Source organism: Zootoca vivipara, chromosome 8 (assembly GCF_963506605.1).
Source record: "Zootoca vivipara chromosome 8, rZooViv1.1, whole genome shotgun sequence".
Taxonomy (NCBI): Eukaryota; Metazoa; Chordata; class Lepidosauria; order Squamata; family Lacertidae; genus Zootoca; species Zootoca vivipara.
The window spans coordinates 61142985-61156597 of record NC_083283.1 but is presented as its reverse complement, the minus strand read 5'-3'; the positions used below and the strand labels follow the sequence as shown (position 1 = coordinate 61156597).

The window sequence follows — 13613 nt, the reverse complement described above, 5'->3', positions numbered from 1 at the left end:
AGGGGGCAAATTGGAGTAGGTCCACTGGCATCATTGTATTTCAATCATTCGTGAGTAACGTATTCTACTCTGAGCATGACTTAGGCAGATACCGCCTGTTGTCTGTCTGAATGAAGATGGTCTAGAGTTAGACTGTAGCATTGCTCAGGCCAGTAAGCAAGCCTGACCTAGAATCACAGATGGGCAAGGGGAGGTGCAGGAAAAACCACCTGACCCATTCTGACCTCTTGTTGAGGCTTCCTAGTTCAGTTGGAGGGTCACCCGCTAACTTCTCCAGAGAAGATGTGAACCACCCTGAGATCTACGGTTTTGGGCCACATGCAAATTTAATAATAAATAGATAGATGATAGAAGTGTGGTGGTGTGCAAGCTGAAACTTCACCCTCCCAATACACACTTGACATCATTCAGATTGCAGACTACTGCAGCTTTGACAGGTACAGTCATACCTCGGTTTGCGACCGCAATCTGTTCCGTGGAGCCGATCACTCCCCGAATCGGACGCTTCCCCGAATGCGTGTGCGCAAAGTACCGATAGAGCGCTTCTGCGCACACTCGCGCTGCGCAGATCGCTTCTGCACATCTGAGCGCCACGGAATCTGGATGTAAACACTTCCGGGTCTGCGGTGGTCAGAAACCGAAGCGGTCACAAACGGAGGTGGTCGCAAACCGAGGTATGACTGTATTTGCATTTTGATTCCTTGGCATGTCTAGTAATTCAAGCAGACTGCAGCATATCAAGAGCCAAGCATGGTGCATTGCTCAGTGTAGAGATCATGCTTTGCATGCAGAACCTGCCAGGTCCAATCCCCAGGCTCTCCAGTTAAAAGGATCTCAGATAGCAGTGCTAGTAGAGAAAAGACTTCTGCTCAAGTCCTTGGAGAAAATGGTCTGAGTCCGTATAGGGTAGCTCCATATGTGATTTGCCTGTCCCGGTCAATAACTCCAGGTAACAAGCATGTGTTAAGAGCTATATAGGCTGCTACAGAGAGATGTTTTGCTGCCTTGTGTGCTATTAATCCTTTTGTTAACTAAAGGGTTAGACATTCTCAGATTAAACTATCGCTAAGCAGATCTTGATGATACTATAGTCAATAATTTGCATAGTGATGGAGCCTCCAAGTGCACATTAACAAGATAAGTAGGTTGTAGAAATGCCATTGTGGTCTGTTGTGTCCATAATCCATAGCTAGGAACATTTTTCAAGTCATTTATGGGCCATGATGGTATCACTCATCCATGTTATAAGGAGGAATCTCAGCGCATATCACCTGAAGATATAATGATTCTGGAAGAAGCTGTGTTAAGAACAGTTAATACAGTGCATTCTGATACAAAACTAAATGTCTAGCACACTGGCTAATGTTCAGTTATTAACAACGATGTCTAATGTTATGTGATTTATTCTTAACTGGATGAAAGATTAAACAGCACAAAGATACCTTATGCCAAACTTCCAAAAGAACTGAATATTATGACCTGCTTAAAATATGTTGATATTGCACAAAAGAAGCAATAGAGAGCTCCATATTAAGTGGTGTTGTTGTTACAATTACAGACAGGACAGAAAAGGAATAAGGTTGTGGGGAGGGGGAGAAAATGTTGGTGTATGTTGCTTATTTCCATATCCTAAAACTGCAGTTATCCAGAAAGTCTGTGATCCTGCATCATGTAGACTTGCATTTATATGTTTATACTTAACTTATACTGTGACCTAAAGGATTGGCCTGATGTCTTCATAACCTAAACCCAACGAATAAGTAGCTTGGGAATAAGATTCAGTAAGTAGGTTTTAAAAAATTAATTTTTAAAAAATTAATATACTTGCAGGATAAATTCCATCCAGCCCCAATTGCTTGCTTCTTTTGAGTAAATAATTGCTGATCTGGAAGGCGATTGTGTTCTACTATGCTACCCATTGACACAGATCTTATTTCGATAATGAAGTTTGCATATCTGTTGTTGTAAAAGATTGATATTGAGTCTGAAGCCCACTCAAGCATCCCCTCCATCTCTGCAAATGTCACTGACGGTGTCAGTTTGTCGCATGAAATTTTAGAAAGTAGGTCAATTTACTCTACATAGATCTTAGTTTTTCACAAAAAGTCAGAGAGATTGAGCTGGTAAAATGGGGGGGGTAGTTCTGAGAAGAGCATATACTTATCACAGTTACTTTCATCTACTGCATCCAGTGTTATTTGTTGAAAGTGGTCTACAAACAACCTTGTGCCCTTCATTGGTTTTAGTGAGGTGAGAACAGCCTATTGAGTCTCTGCATTATCACAGAGAAGAGTTTCATTAGTCTCACCATTTCAATCCAATTCTGAGAGTGCTAAAAGCTGTGGTTGACCTTTCTCGGAGGGCTATTAGGCACAATCCAATCAAAGTTGGGCATTTAATTCACATTTATTTCAGTGGGAGAGTTAAACGTATCCTTACCTGTCCCATTGAAATGACTGTTTATGGATTGTGTCTTATCATTAATTATTTCAGCAATGTAGACCAATTTGAATGCCCCTGAAGCAACACCTACTGTTCTGCTTGGAGCAACAGCCACAGCAGTATGGAGGAAAGGCTTCAGTGGCACCCTGGACAGCTCCGATGGCTCTGGCGAGAAATTTTGTAGGAGCAGAGCTCAAATGTTGTTTCCGCAGCTGTCATGCTTAGGCTAAGCCTTAAACAAGAGCCTATATCAGAGAGAGCCCACATTCCTAAAATGAGGAATCATGTGCAAACTCTGTAGTTACTCCAAAGCCACACTTCATGATCCATCTTCTTCCCCCATCCCCTATCGCCTACCCAAAAACCTTTATAGGATCTTGCCTTATTGTGGAAAGAGTCTTCCTTCCTGATGTGGCAGCTCCTCTTGAAGTTCCCTCCTCTAGCCAGAGCTCGCTAGTGGCACACAGATAGACTTTTTCTATCTGATACATCTCAGGTTACCTCCTGTAGGCCCACTGTGGACTTGAGTTCCAACACCGTAATTCCTTTTACTCTTCTAGTGGGTATAAATTGGCAGGTCTAGGTAAATTTGCAGCCTCGAAAAACACTTTCACATCTTTTTGAACAGAAAGAGCATGAAACAGAACCTGCTGTTAGCAGTTGGTGCCACAGCCCACAACTATTTCATAATTGTTAAGAACTGTAATTGATGCTGGAGAAGGGTCAGATGAAGAAGCAAAAAAGATAATGGCAAAGAGCTGATATGCTGAAGCAGCTTTTTTAAAAACAGTTTTATGCATAGTGCTATATATTTTATTCAGATTTTGCTCTGTTTTAAAATATGCACTCATTTATTACCAGCTAGCCATTAATTTGAAAATGCTACCTTATGAAATCTACTGAGTAAATTGTAAACTCGGAAAAAGTGTATGTATTAGCAAAATTTGTACCTGGGATTGATTTAAATTTAAGAAGATGAAGCACTGTTCTTTCTCTTAACACAGTGTGGGGTGTGTGTGTGTGTGCACACACACACACAAGCACAAACTTATATACTCCACTTTTCCTATAACCACTTCAGGACAAGAACAAATTCCATGTAGGAGACCTAAATAAATGCTTATGCGGGAGTTAATGAGAACAGTGCTATCTCTGGATGTGCTTTTGAACCAGCAGATACATTTTTGGCCTTTGAACCTGGTGACTACCTAGGTGCACATTCCAATTTAACCATTAATTCATTAACTTGACCGCATCTTGAGCTTGAAGGTCCCATTAATATTGACCACGTCTTGAGCTTGAAGGTCCCATTAATAGTGTGTGTGTGGTAGCTAGATGAAAAGTGCTGGGGGGCATGAATGTTTTGAATGCCTAATATCAGGAGCAAGCAAGCCACCAGTAAGTCACATGAAGTAAGTAGAGTTTCTTTATTAGAATAAATAGGATCTCTTCTTCAGTAGGTCTTACCCCTATGAAGTCATTGCGGAGACTGAAGGTCCCCTCCTCCCCACAGGGTTCCATCCTCTTCAGCAAAAAGACTGTACCTGCTCCTCCTACTTCATGCCTTTTCTGGTTCTGGGACACCAGGAGAGAGGAGACCCCCCATGCCTGTTAACCCGCTGGACTTCTCTCTGCCTCCTGGCCTCCCTCCTCTCCTGCTTCAGCTTCAGTTTCCACCTCTGATTCTGGGCTTCTCTTGCCACAGACTCTTCCTGCTCACTAAACCCTGTTACCTCTTCAGCGTCTGTCACCTAGTCCTCCTCCCAGTCTGCTCCCTCTTCTCCCTCTGACCATTCATCTTTGTTCCACCACCAATCCCCTGGCTCTGCGCCTTCTTCCCTTGGGGGTTCCCGCAGCTGGTTCCTCCCACCATTTCCCTGCACCCAACCAGTCCATGACATCCATGTTGAATTCATTGTGTGAAATGGACACCACAAGCAGAGTCCAGCTTTTGACACAGCAGCACTACAAACACAGTAAAAACAACAACAACACGTTTTTGTGGTGATGTCCCAAAGCTGAAACCTTGAGGGAATGTACATAACCAGTCCGCCAAAAAACAGTGGCCAACGTATATAGGATTTCCCCTGCCTAGAAAGTACCCTACATATAGATAGTGTCATGCTTCTGATCCGCAAAATGGAGCTCTCTCCCAGATTTCTCTCAAGAATAGATGTGAACGAGATTCATGAAGCCTATTGCACCTCTGTAGTATCTGGGTTTTGTACTGCAGCCTTAATAAGGTGAACTTTCTGTGACACTTACCTCTAGGAAGCCTTTACTGGATTTCTGTCGACGTGTTTTCTGATATCTCTCTCAACTTAAGGAGAGAAGCAGCATTTATCCCTGCACTGAAAACATTGAAGATGTTACCCTCCCTATTGCCTCAGCAGGCACCATATAATTAACGTAACCTTCTTAAAAATGGGGGGGGGGGAGAATGCACATAGCAACTGTGATCTGAAGTGTGTTTTTGAAGCTATAATTGCAGCCCATTGAGGAATTGAGCACAAGCAACTGGTAGCAGGTGGTTTTGTGGACATGATGCACTAGCTGTTTTTAAAGTTTGTCAGTGATTGGTTTTATTATAGAAGTCAGGCTCAGTAGCAATTCTCACAGCACTATTACCAGCTGGTGGAGAAAGGTTTTTTATTATTATTATTCTTTGCACAGTTTATGTCCCACTAATGGAGCTCAGCCCAGACACTACCCCACATTTTCCCAATGGTTTGTTTTATTCAATGCAACAGTGGGAAAACAACTCGGCGACGTGGTTTGTTTAATGTATAATAGCCCCATAGCACTCATTCTTTAAATAAAATCGGGCTTTCTTTAATTACATTTGTCTGTAGAGGGGGCAAAGTGGTTGAATATGTTTCACTTCTAAAAAAAAAGGACAAGTGAACGGAAGCTTGTGCTGTGAGGAGTCTGGGGTTACTTTCCTTTCCCTCCACAATTGCTTTCCTCAACACAACCAAGCCATTTTGAGAGGCCGGGTTCAGAAGGCCCAAACGCTTGCTTATAACATCATATCCCACAATGCTCTCTGCCTTTCTCAGCAGCTTTTTCTAGACAAGTCAGGTCTGGTGTATGCTGCTGTGTTTCCACACCAAAAAAACAAAACAAAAAAACCACTACATCAGAGTAAATGGCTCTCTTATCACTTAACCTTTAAACCACAAAAACATTTGCACCAAATGTTTCCCAATTCCCAAATGATTGAATTGTTCAATGTGTTCCTTCTGGTTTTGCATATCTCTAGACAAGTGCAGTTAAACACAATTGCAAACTACAGTTTTCTCCGCTCTTAGCCCTTAGTTATAGCAACCAAGCATTGTAATGAAAAGCAGATGTGCCGCACTTTGTTCCAAATAAGAAGAGAAATAAATAGAAATCAGATTGCAGGGCAAGCTGGAGAAACTTTAGGCTGCCTTCCCAACCCCACTTGCCTGGCAGTAAGCTCCGTTGAATCAAATTTGGGTTTACTTCTGAGTAGACATGGCTAGGATTACACTGTTAAAGTAGGATGAGGCCAGGAGAAAGTATATACTGTATGGCTATGGAGGATTTTAGAACCCTTGCAAGTTAGCCTGAAGTATTTGCAAAGCTATTTTAAGTACAGGAGCCATGTTTCCCTGCAATTTAGGGTGGCTGAGGTTTTATGCTTCATTGTTGGTTCAATTAAACTCAAATTATTTCTGGTACTCCCATTATGGAGGAGAAAATGGAAGGGATGCAGAGCAATGCAACTAGCTAGAAGTAAAACAACCACCTATGCTTTAGTTTAGGCATCCCCAACCTTCAGCCCTCCAGATATTTTGGACTACAATTCCCATCATCCCTGAGTACTGGTCCTGTTAGCTAAGAATCATAGGAGTTGTAGGCCAAAACATCTGGAGGGCCGCAGGTTGGGGATGCCTGCTTTAGCTGATTTGGTTTATTTTACATCCTACTTTCTCTTCACTCCTTCCCCTTCCACCCTCCAAAATGAGAGTGATGCAATTTTATAGCTGGTTTTACTTGTGATAGCACATAGCCAGCATAGCAATAATAATAATAATGCTTGATAATTCTATGAATCAGGCAGGATTGTTAGTCTCACAATACCACTGTTTTTCATGGTCAGGAGAACATGAACATTCAGATAGTGATCAAGACCAATCTTGAAACAAGTCTGAATACTTTGATTTTAAATTCTGCAAGGTTGCAAGTACTAAGAGGGTATTCTCTGTGATAGCCCCGTGACTTTTGTATGCTCTTTCAAACAGAGATCAACCTGAAGACAATGCTGCTGCCAGCTTGGTGTCTGAAAATTAAGATGTGTTTGTTTTAAAGTAAAAACAAGCAGTTCAGTCCTAGGCACATTTACCCTGAAACCCATAAGTATAACTAGGATTGCACCCTAAAGCTACAAACTTAAGCATACTTTCTTGTGAGTAAGTCCCATGGAACTAGGTTGGACTTGCTTTTGGGGTAATCATGCATAGTAATCCTAGGACTGTAAGCTCTCATTTTGGCATGGTGGCTTCATTGGGTTAGATTTGTGCCATCAACAGAAGCGTGCCTGAAAGTTATGCTCTTGAGACTGTCATTGCCTGCTAGTGCCTACTTAGATGTGTCAGCTGAGAAAAAGGGCTGCTCTGCTTGTTCTTTTAAGTAGCTTAGCAGGGAAGAAGGCAAAGCACAGAGCCTCTGGGGTGGGGTTTTCTTCCCCCTCCCCTCTAATAAGGTTGCATACACACCACACATTTAAAGCGTACCCATCCCAAGAATCCTGAGAACTGCAGAACATAGCTATACTTTCCAGCACCCTTAAACTACAGTTCCCATGATTCAGGGCAGGGGGATGGTGTGCTGAAAGCATTTGATACTTGAAATATTCGCAGGGGTCTTAAAGGTATGATTCCCCCCTACTATGGGTGTAGCCAGAATTTGTGTTATGGGGGCAGGTAGCCAGAATTTTTGTTGTGGGGGGGTGGACAGGGCACCCACCTGCCATCATTCTCTATCTGGCTCTGTCTAGCAGATTTGACTTGAAATGTCTCAACAACAGTTGTTTTAGATTACTTTCTTTTGAGCTCAAGTGCTCCGAAAAATCTGTCAAAATCTTTCTACAATTGGTACTTTTGGTTAAGTATTTTTATTTATTTACTTACTTACTTGATTTGGCGGGCAGCTGACCCCCTGGCTGCGCCCATGCCCCTGGCCGCCCATTAATTTTGGGCCTGCTTTTCTAGTGCTTCCTTTTTATTTTCCTATTTAAGGCTATGATCCTAAACCCACTTACCTTTGGTTAAGCCCCATTGAATTCTGTAGGACTGACTTCTGAGAAGACAAGAGTTGGGATAACTCTGTTGCTCTTTTGGAGCCTTTGTGGCCCTTTAATCCTGTACTATCCTTTTCCTTTCACTCCTCCCTGTTTTATTTAAAGAAAATTGCCTCAAAAAAATACTTGCCATGATGATCCAGAGGAGGAAGTGTCTTTCAGATGTGTGGGATCACCTTCCTGGATTATCTGCGAATGCTTGCTGAAAGGTGTTATACAAAGGGCAAGTGTTACTATTAATACCTGCCTTTGTCAGCACAATGTGATCTTGGCTTAAAAACAGAACTTTTCTCTCTGGCAAAGGGGGAAGGTTGTCCATCTGCTTTACTGACATAGGCTCCTTTTACTGTTTCAAAACGCAGCTGAAGAAGTGGAGAGACTGGCAGCCATGCGCTCGGACTCGCTTGTTCCAGGGACACACACCCCTCCGATTAGGAGACGGAGCAAATTTGCCACTCTAGGAAGAATTTTCAAGCCATGGAAGTGGCGGAAGAAGAAGAGTGAGAAGTTCAAGCACACCTCAGCAGGTAATTCTGGCCCTTTTCTTGATGCTTTGCTATTAAGAGCAGATGAGGAAATCGGAATCTATCCACTAGTAGGATTATTACAAAGCAGCCAATGACTTGTTGCTTGTTTGTTTGTTTATTAAATTTGTCTACCACCCTATACCGGCAGGTCTCTGGGTGGTTCACAAGATAAAATCACAATATAGAAACACAAAATATATGATCAAAATAAAAACAACCCAATAATTCTCTCCCACACACACACACACATTTTAAAAGGGGGATTGGATGTCAGTCAACCAAAGACCTAGTTAAAGTGAAAGGATTTTGCCTGGTGCCTAAAGGTGTACAATGAAGACACCAGGCAAACCTCCCTGGGGAGACCATTCCACAAACGGAGCCACAGCAGAAAAGGCCTGTTCTCATGTTGCCACCCTCTAGATCTTTTGTGGAGGAGGCACACAAAGAAGGGGCCTCAGAAGATAATCTCAGGTTCATATAGAAAGAGGCGGTCTTTGGGATGCTGCAGTCCTGAGCTGTTAAGGGCATGTGCATGCTGTGGGGTTTTTTTTAATGGATCTGTGGTGCTCATCCTATTCCCCAGGTGATGCATGTGCCCACAGTCCAATGCTCCAGTTGACCACATTATAGGTGGAATGTGCACAGGTGCCTCACAATCAGTAATTCCCTATAATATATTTATTTGTGTGTTTTTAAAAACAAATAAAAGTTTATTGACGTAAACTCATACAGAATACAATAAAAATTATGGATATAGCAATAAAAATAAATGTACACGTATAAAAAGAAAACACAGAAAACTGCGTTTTATTTGTTAAATTTATTAAATTTCTATAGCACCTTTCATCCGATGATCCCAGGGCAGTTTACAATGTCAAAAGCACAAAAATGCACAACATAGTAACAAACAATAACAATACCCCCCCCAATGGTTTAAAAGGCCATATTTATGTAGGTATGTATGTAGGTATGTAAAAGTCAGGTGGTTTCAGAAACAGAATGAAGTCACACCAAAATAGAATAGTGGCAGGCTGCTGTATATTTGGGTGGCATCCTAGGTACACAGAATTATTATTATTATTATTATTATTATTATTATTATTATTATTATTATTTTGGATGAAACAAAAATGGCAATCTAGTAAGCAACCCCAAACTGCCTGTTGAAAGGTTGTTTGCTTACAGAATTTTGATGGCAGCTGTGGAAAGGTTTAAGCAAAAAGGAAGTCAGGCAGCCAAGTCAACTGATCAAGGGGGGCTTCCAGACATGGATATCTTAGTAGTATGCAATCATAGCTGCTGTGCTTTAAACTAGAATTGCAACTCTGCTTCCATACTTCTAACATTATGGAGCAAAGTAGCTCCCCTCTTTCCCTAGCCCCAAATATTGAAGGGGTGCAGTTTTCGTTGTGTGGGTTAGGTATCTCCCTCCCCCAGCTGCAGCTTGGGGCAGAGGGAGGCCAAGGATATGCAGGCAGTGCCATTTGGGAACAAAAGGGGTTAAGACAGTTTGTTCACATAGTCCACCAGACGCTGCTTGGAGGCCTCATATGAATACTAGCACCTGTGTTTGGTCACATGTCCGATGTATTTATATCACTGCTCTTTCATTAATATCTGCTGACTGCATGGAACTTGGGGGTTAATTATACTTTTTTGTTTCATGGCATGTAAGATTCCACTGGCTTTGTTACTTTTACCCCTCCACTTGATCTGGATTTAAAATCTATTGTTGTCAAAGAGATGCAGCCGTGCAAAAATGCAAATTAGATCCCCTTCATGTTCTGTATAAGTCATCCTTGTAAGTCTCCCATAAGACTTGTACCACACACTTCAGATAGCCAGTTCATGCAGCCGTATTGTAAACACCTTTGGCAGAAAACCACTCAGAATAATCTGCATGGTTTTCTTAGTGAATGTAGAAGAAAGGGTAGGATACTTTTTCAAACTGTGCATGATAACAGATCAGGGCTGTGTTGGTATCTGATATCTTGAAGCTCAATACAGCGAGCCCTTTAATTTCCAAAGTAAATCATAAGCACCCCCAGGAGGTGCTGTAATGAGAGCTCGCACGTATTTATGGCTAATCCTTCGGTGTACTGATAAATGTATTTTAGAAAAAAATATAATTCCCATCAGTCTCCTGGGGAAAATACAGTTCAGTTTCCCCCACTTTGAAGAGGTTTAAATTAGAGGGTGGTGATAAATAAACATAGCCTACGGGCTCAAGCAGAAGGTTCAAGCGTATTTGATGCTCAGAGCTGGTGCAATGTATTGCACTTTTGTAGCCAGTGTGGTGTAGTGGTTAAGAGCAGTGGACTTGTAATCTGGTGAACCGGGTTCGATTCCCTGCTCTTCCACATGCAGCTGCTGGGTGACCTTGGGCTAGTCACACTTCTCTGAAGTCTCTTAGCCTCGCTCACCTCACAGAGTGTTTGTTATGGGGGAGGAAGGGAAAAGGAGATTGTTAGCCGTTTTGAGTCTCCTTAGGGTAGTGATAAAGCAGGATATCAAATCCAAACTCCTCCTCTTCTTCTTCTTCTTCTTCTTCTTCTTCTTCTTCTTCTTCTTCTTCTTCTTCTTCTTCTTCTTCTTCTTCTTCTTCTTCTTCCATAGTTACCGCAGGAAGACAAAGCCCAGAAAAGCTAAGCTCATAGTGTCCAGAATAGTATTGTTCTTACTATGAGAACAACTCGGTTTATATTAAGCTATACCCAAAGGGAAGGGGACGCGGGTGGCGCTGTGGGTTAAACCACAGAGCCTAGGGCTTGCCTATCAGAAGGTCGGCGGTTCAAATCCCCGCGACGGGGTGAGCTCCCAGCTCCTGCCAACCTAGCAGTTCGAAAGCACATCAAAAGTGGAAGTGCAGTAGATAAATAGGTACCGCTACAGCAGGAAGGTAAGCGGTGTTTCTGTGTGCTGCTCTGGTTCGCCAGAAGCGGCTTTGTCATGCTGGCCACATGACCTGGAAGCTGTACGCTGGCTCTCTTGGCCAATAACACAAGATGAGCGCCGCAACCCCAGTGTCGGTCACGACTGGACCTAATGGTCAGGGTCCCTTTACCTTTACCTAAAGGGAAGCTTCCTGAGAGGTATATAAAAATTATTATAGGTGTTAGTAACTTGCTCTGGGAGCCTTTTCTCAGCTGAGGAGTGAGGCAGAATAATTTAAATGAATTCAAGCTAAAATATGCAGACTAGATAATGCCTGATGGGACACCACTGACAGAAACGGTGAACAAAGATATGCAAAGCTGCTGTGTGATTCTCAGCTGAGCAGGAGGCAGGACTGTGGAGGACCCACCTATAAGGCTTGCTTAAGAGTGATTTGCCCATCACAACCTTATGGTACACTTTATTGGAAAATAATACCGTCTATCACAAGGTGCATCATGGGGGGGGGGTAGGGGCTTGTCACATTTGGTAAGTGTACTATGACTTCACAGTACTTAGCTCAAGCCACTTCAATTGCCACTCCAATCTTAGAATTGGAAAGGGACCCCCATCTAGTCCAACCCCCTGCAATGCAGGAATCTCAGCTAACCAAATACAGTAGATCCATAGGATTGGGAATGCCCTTTAACTACCCCCAAATGACAAATTGTTATGAACTAGACCAAATGCATTCTTGAATAGGAATTGGATCAAAAATCTAGGCCTGGAGTTCCATAAATTTAGAGATGCTCTCCATCTGGAAAGCAAATACTGTATTTAATATTAGTGGCATTTTACCTGAAGTCAAAGGCAGCCAGCAGCGCAATTCAAATATGTCCTGAAGAAAGGTTTGCAAGGTACACTGAAGTTAAACAGTTTGAACGTCATCTTTCCCCAAAACCATTAAAACTTTAATTAACATCAGGCCCTGGAAGCCCTAGGCAACCCATGTTCAGGCAGATAACACTGTGACAGCCATAATTATTGCAAAAACTTCTAAATGACCAGATTGTATCTCAATAGCGATGGTCTATTTTACTTGATATGGATTCATAAATGACCAGATCGTATCGGCTTAGTAAAGGGATGGTCTACTTTGCTTGATAGCAATAGGTTATAAGTTGTGTAAAGGAAGCCAGCATGATCCTTCCTACAAGAATTCAGGGTGGGGGTGGAGTGTTTTGAGAGCAGTTCATTCTTCTTGTTAAGCCCATGCCTCAGAGAAAAGAAGATGCAGGATATGACCCCCGTTTTTTAGACTTGCTGATGGGGACACATGTGCTTTTCACAACGCACATAGTAACTAAGATGAGAAGAAATAACATGGGAAGTACAGTAGTTGGGAAGTAGTTGCCCAGTGGACCCTGCCTCTGATAGCTTTAGGCCTCAATTGCCTATTTTACACAGCTGATACTTGTACCGGTAGCAGTTGTCTATTTTTGCACACGAGTTGGCAAGTGCAGGCTGCTGATGAAAAGGGATGTTTGTGTTTCTGTGTGGCTGAATCTTTTGTGTGCCCCCTTGAAAATCTGCTGCATAGCATATTTCGAGCCATTAAGAAGCGGGTTTTGCCTTGCTCAATTGAAAAGGCTTTTAAAGAATGTGCTAACCCCCATGCCATCACTTTAATGGCACGTTTGGGGGGGGGGATCCTTAAATGTGTCCGAGCTTACAGGAAAGGAATGTTTAATGAGGCCATTTGGATTTTATGCTAATTACACTTCCAGCTGCTAAAAAGATTATATGCAACAGCCTCAAACTTCAATTCTGTGATGTTCTGCAATGGTGTATTACTGCAAAAAGCAGGATGGGGGGAGGGGGGACAGAATGCAGTTAATCTGCAAGGGAGGGGATGTATAAGACAGGGTTTAAAGCCTGAATAGACAAAATAAAATAAAAATGCAACTGAGTGTTCTCATTTTCTCTCTGTGTGTGTGACTAGTAGGTTGCATCATATGTTACAAAGAGGCTTTCCCAACAAATTTACTAATAATGAAATCCCTTGATCTGCAGGTTTACTTTCTTTAAAAATTGATTCTCATATGTAAGATGAGTGGATTTTGTCAAAACAAAGTCTTTGAATCCTTTAAAGCTTTTTCAGGCATGGCGAGGCAAAACTGGCTTAACGTAAAAGTCCTGCCAATCACAAATCCATAATAGTTGGATGTTTATGAAATGCATGTCTGCAGTCGTTTACATCTTAGGTATTTTTGGTACCCATGTACCATATGTTGGAGTTTGTGTTAGCCCTTTCTTAATCACTAACGATAACTAAGCATGTGCATATGTAGCTGTACTTGATCTCAGCCCTTCACATCCAGGGTGACGTGAAGCTATGTGGATAAGCGGGTGCTTTGCATTCCAAAGATTCCAAGTTCATCCCC

The 13613-nt window shown here is 42.3% G+C and overlaps 1 protein-coding gene across 1 annotated transcript in view; it reads left to right on the top strand.

Moving 5' to 3' along the window:
* The window catches only part of PHACTR1 (phosphatase and actin regulator 1), a 108734-nt gene that overhangs the window by 14528 nt on the left and 80593 nt on the right, over positions 1 to 13613 (top strand). Inside the window, exon 2 of the mRNA XM_035126288.2 lies at positions 8131 to 8295. Within this exon, the coding sequence (XP_034982179.2) occupies positions 8131 to 8295 (165 nt within the window). The remainder of the gene's footprint in view (positions 1 to 8130; positions 8296 to 13613) is intronic.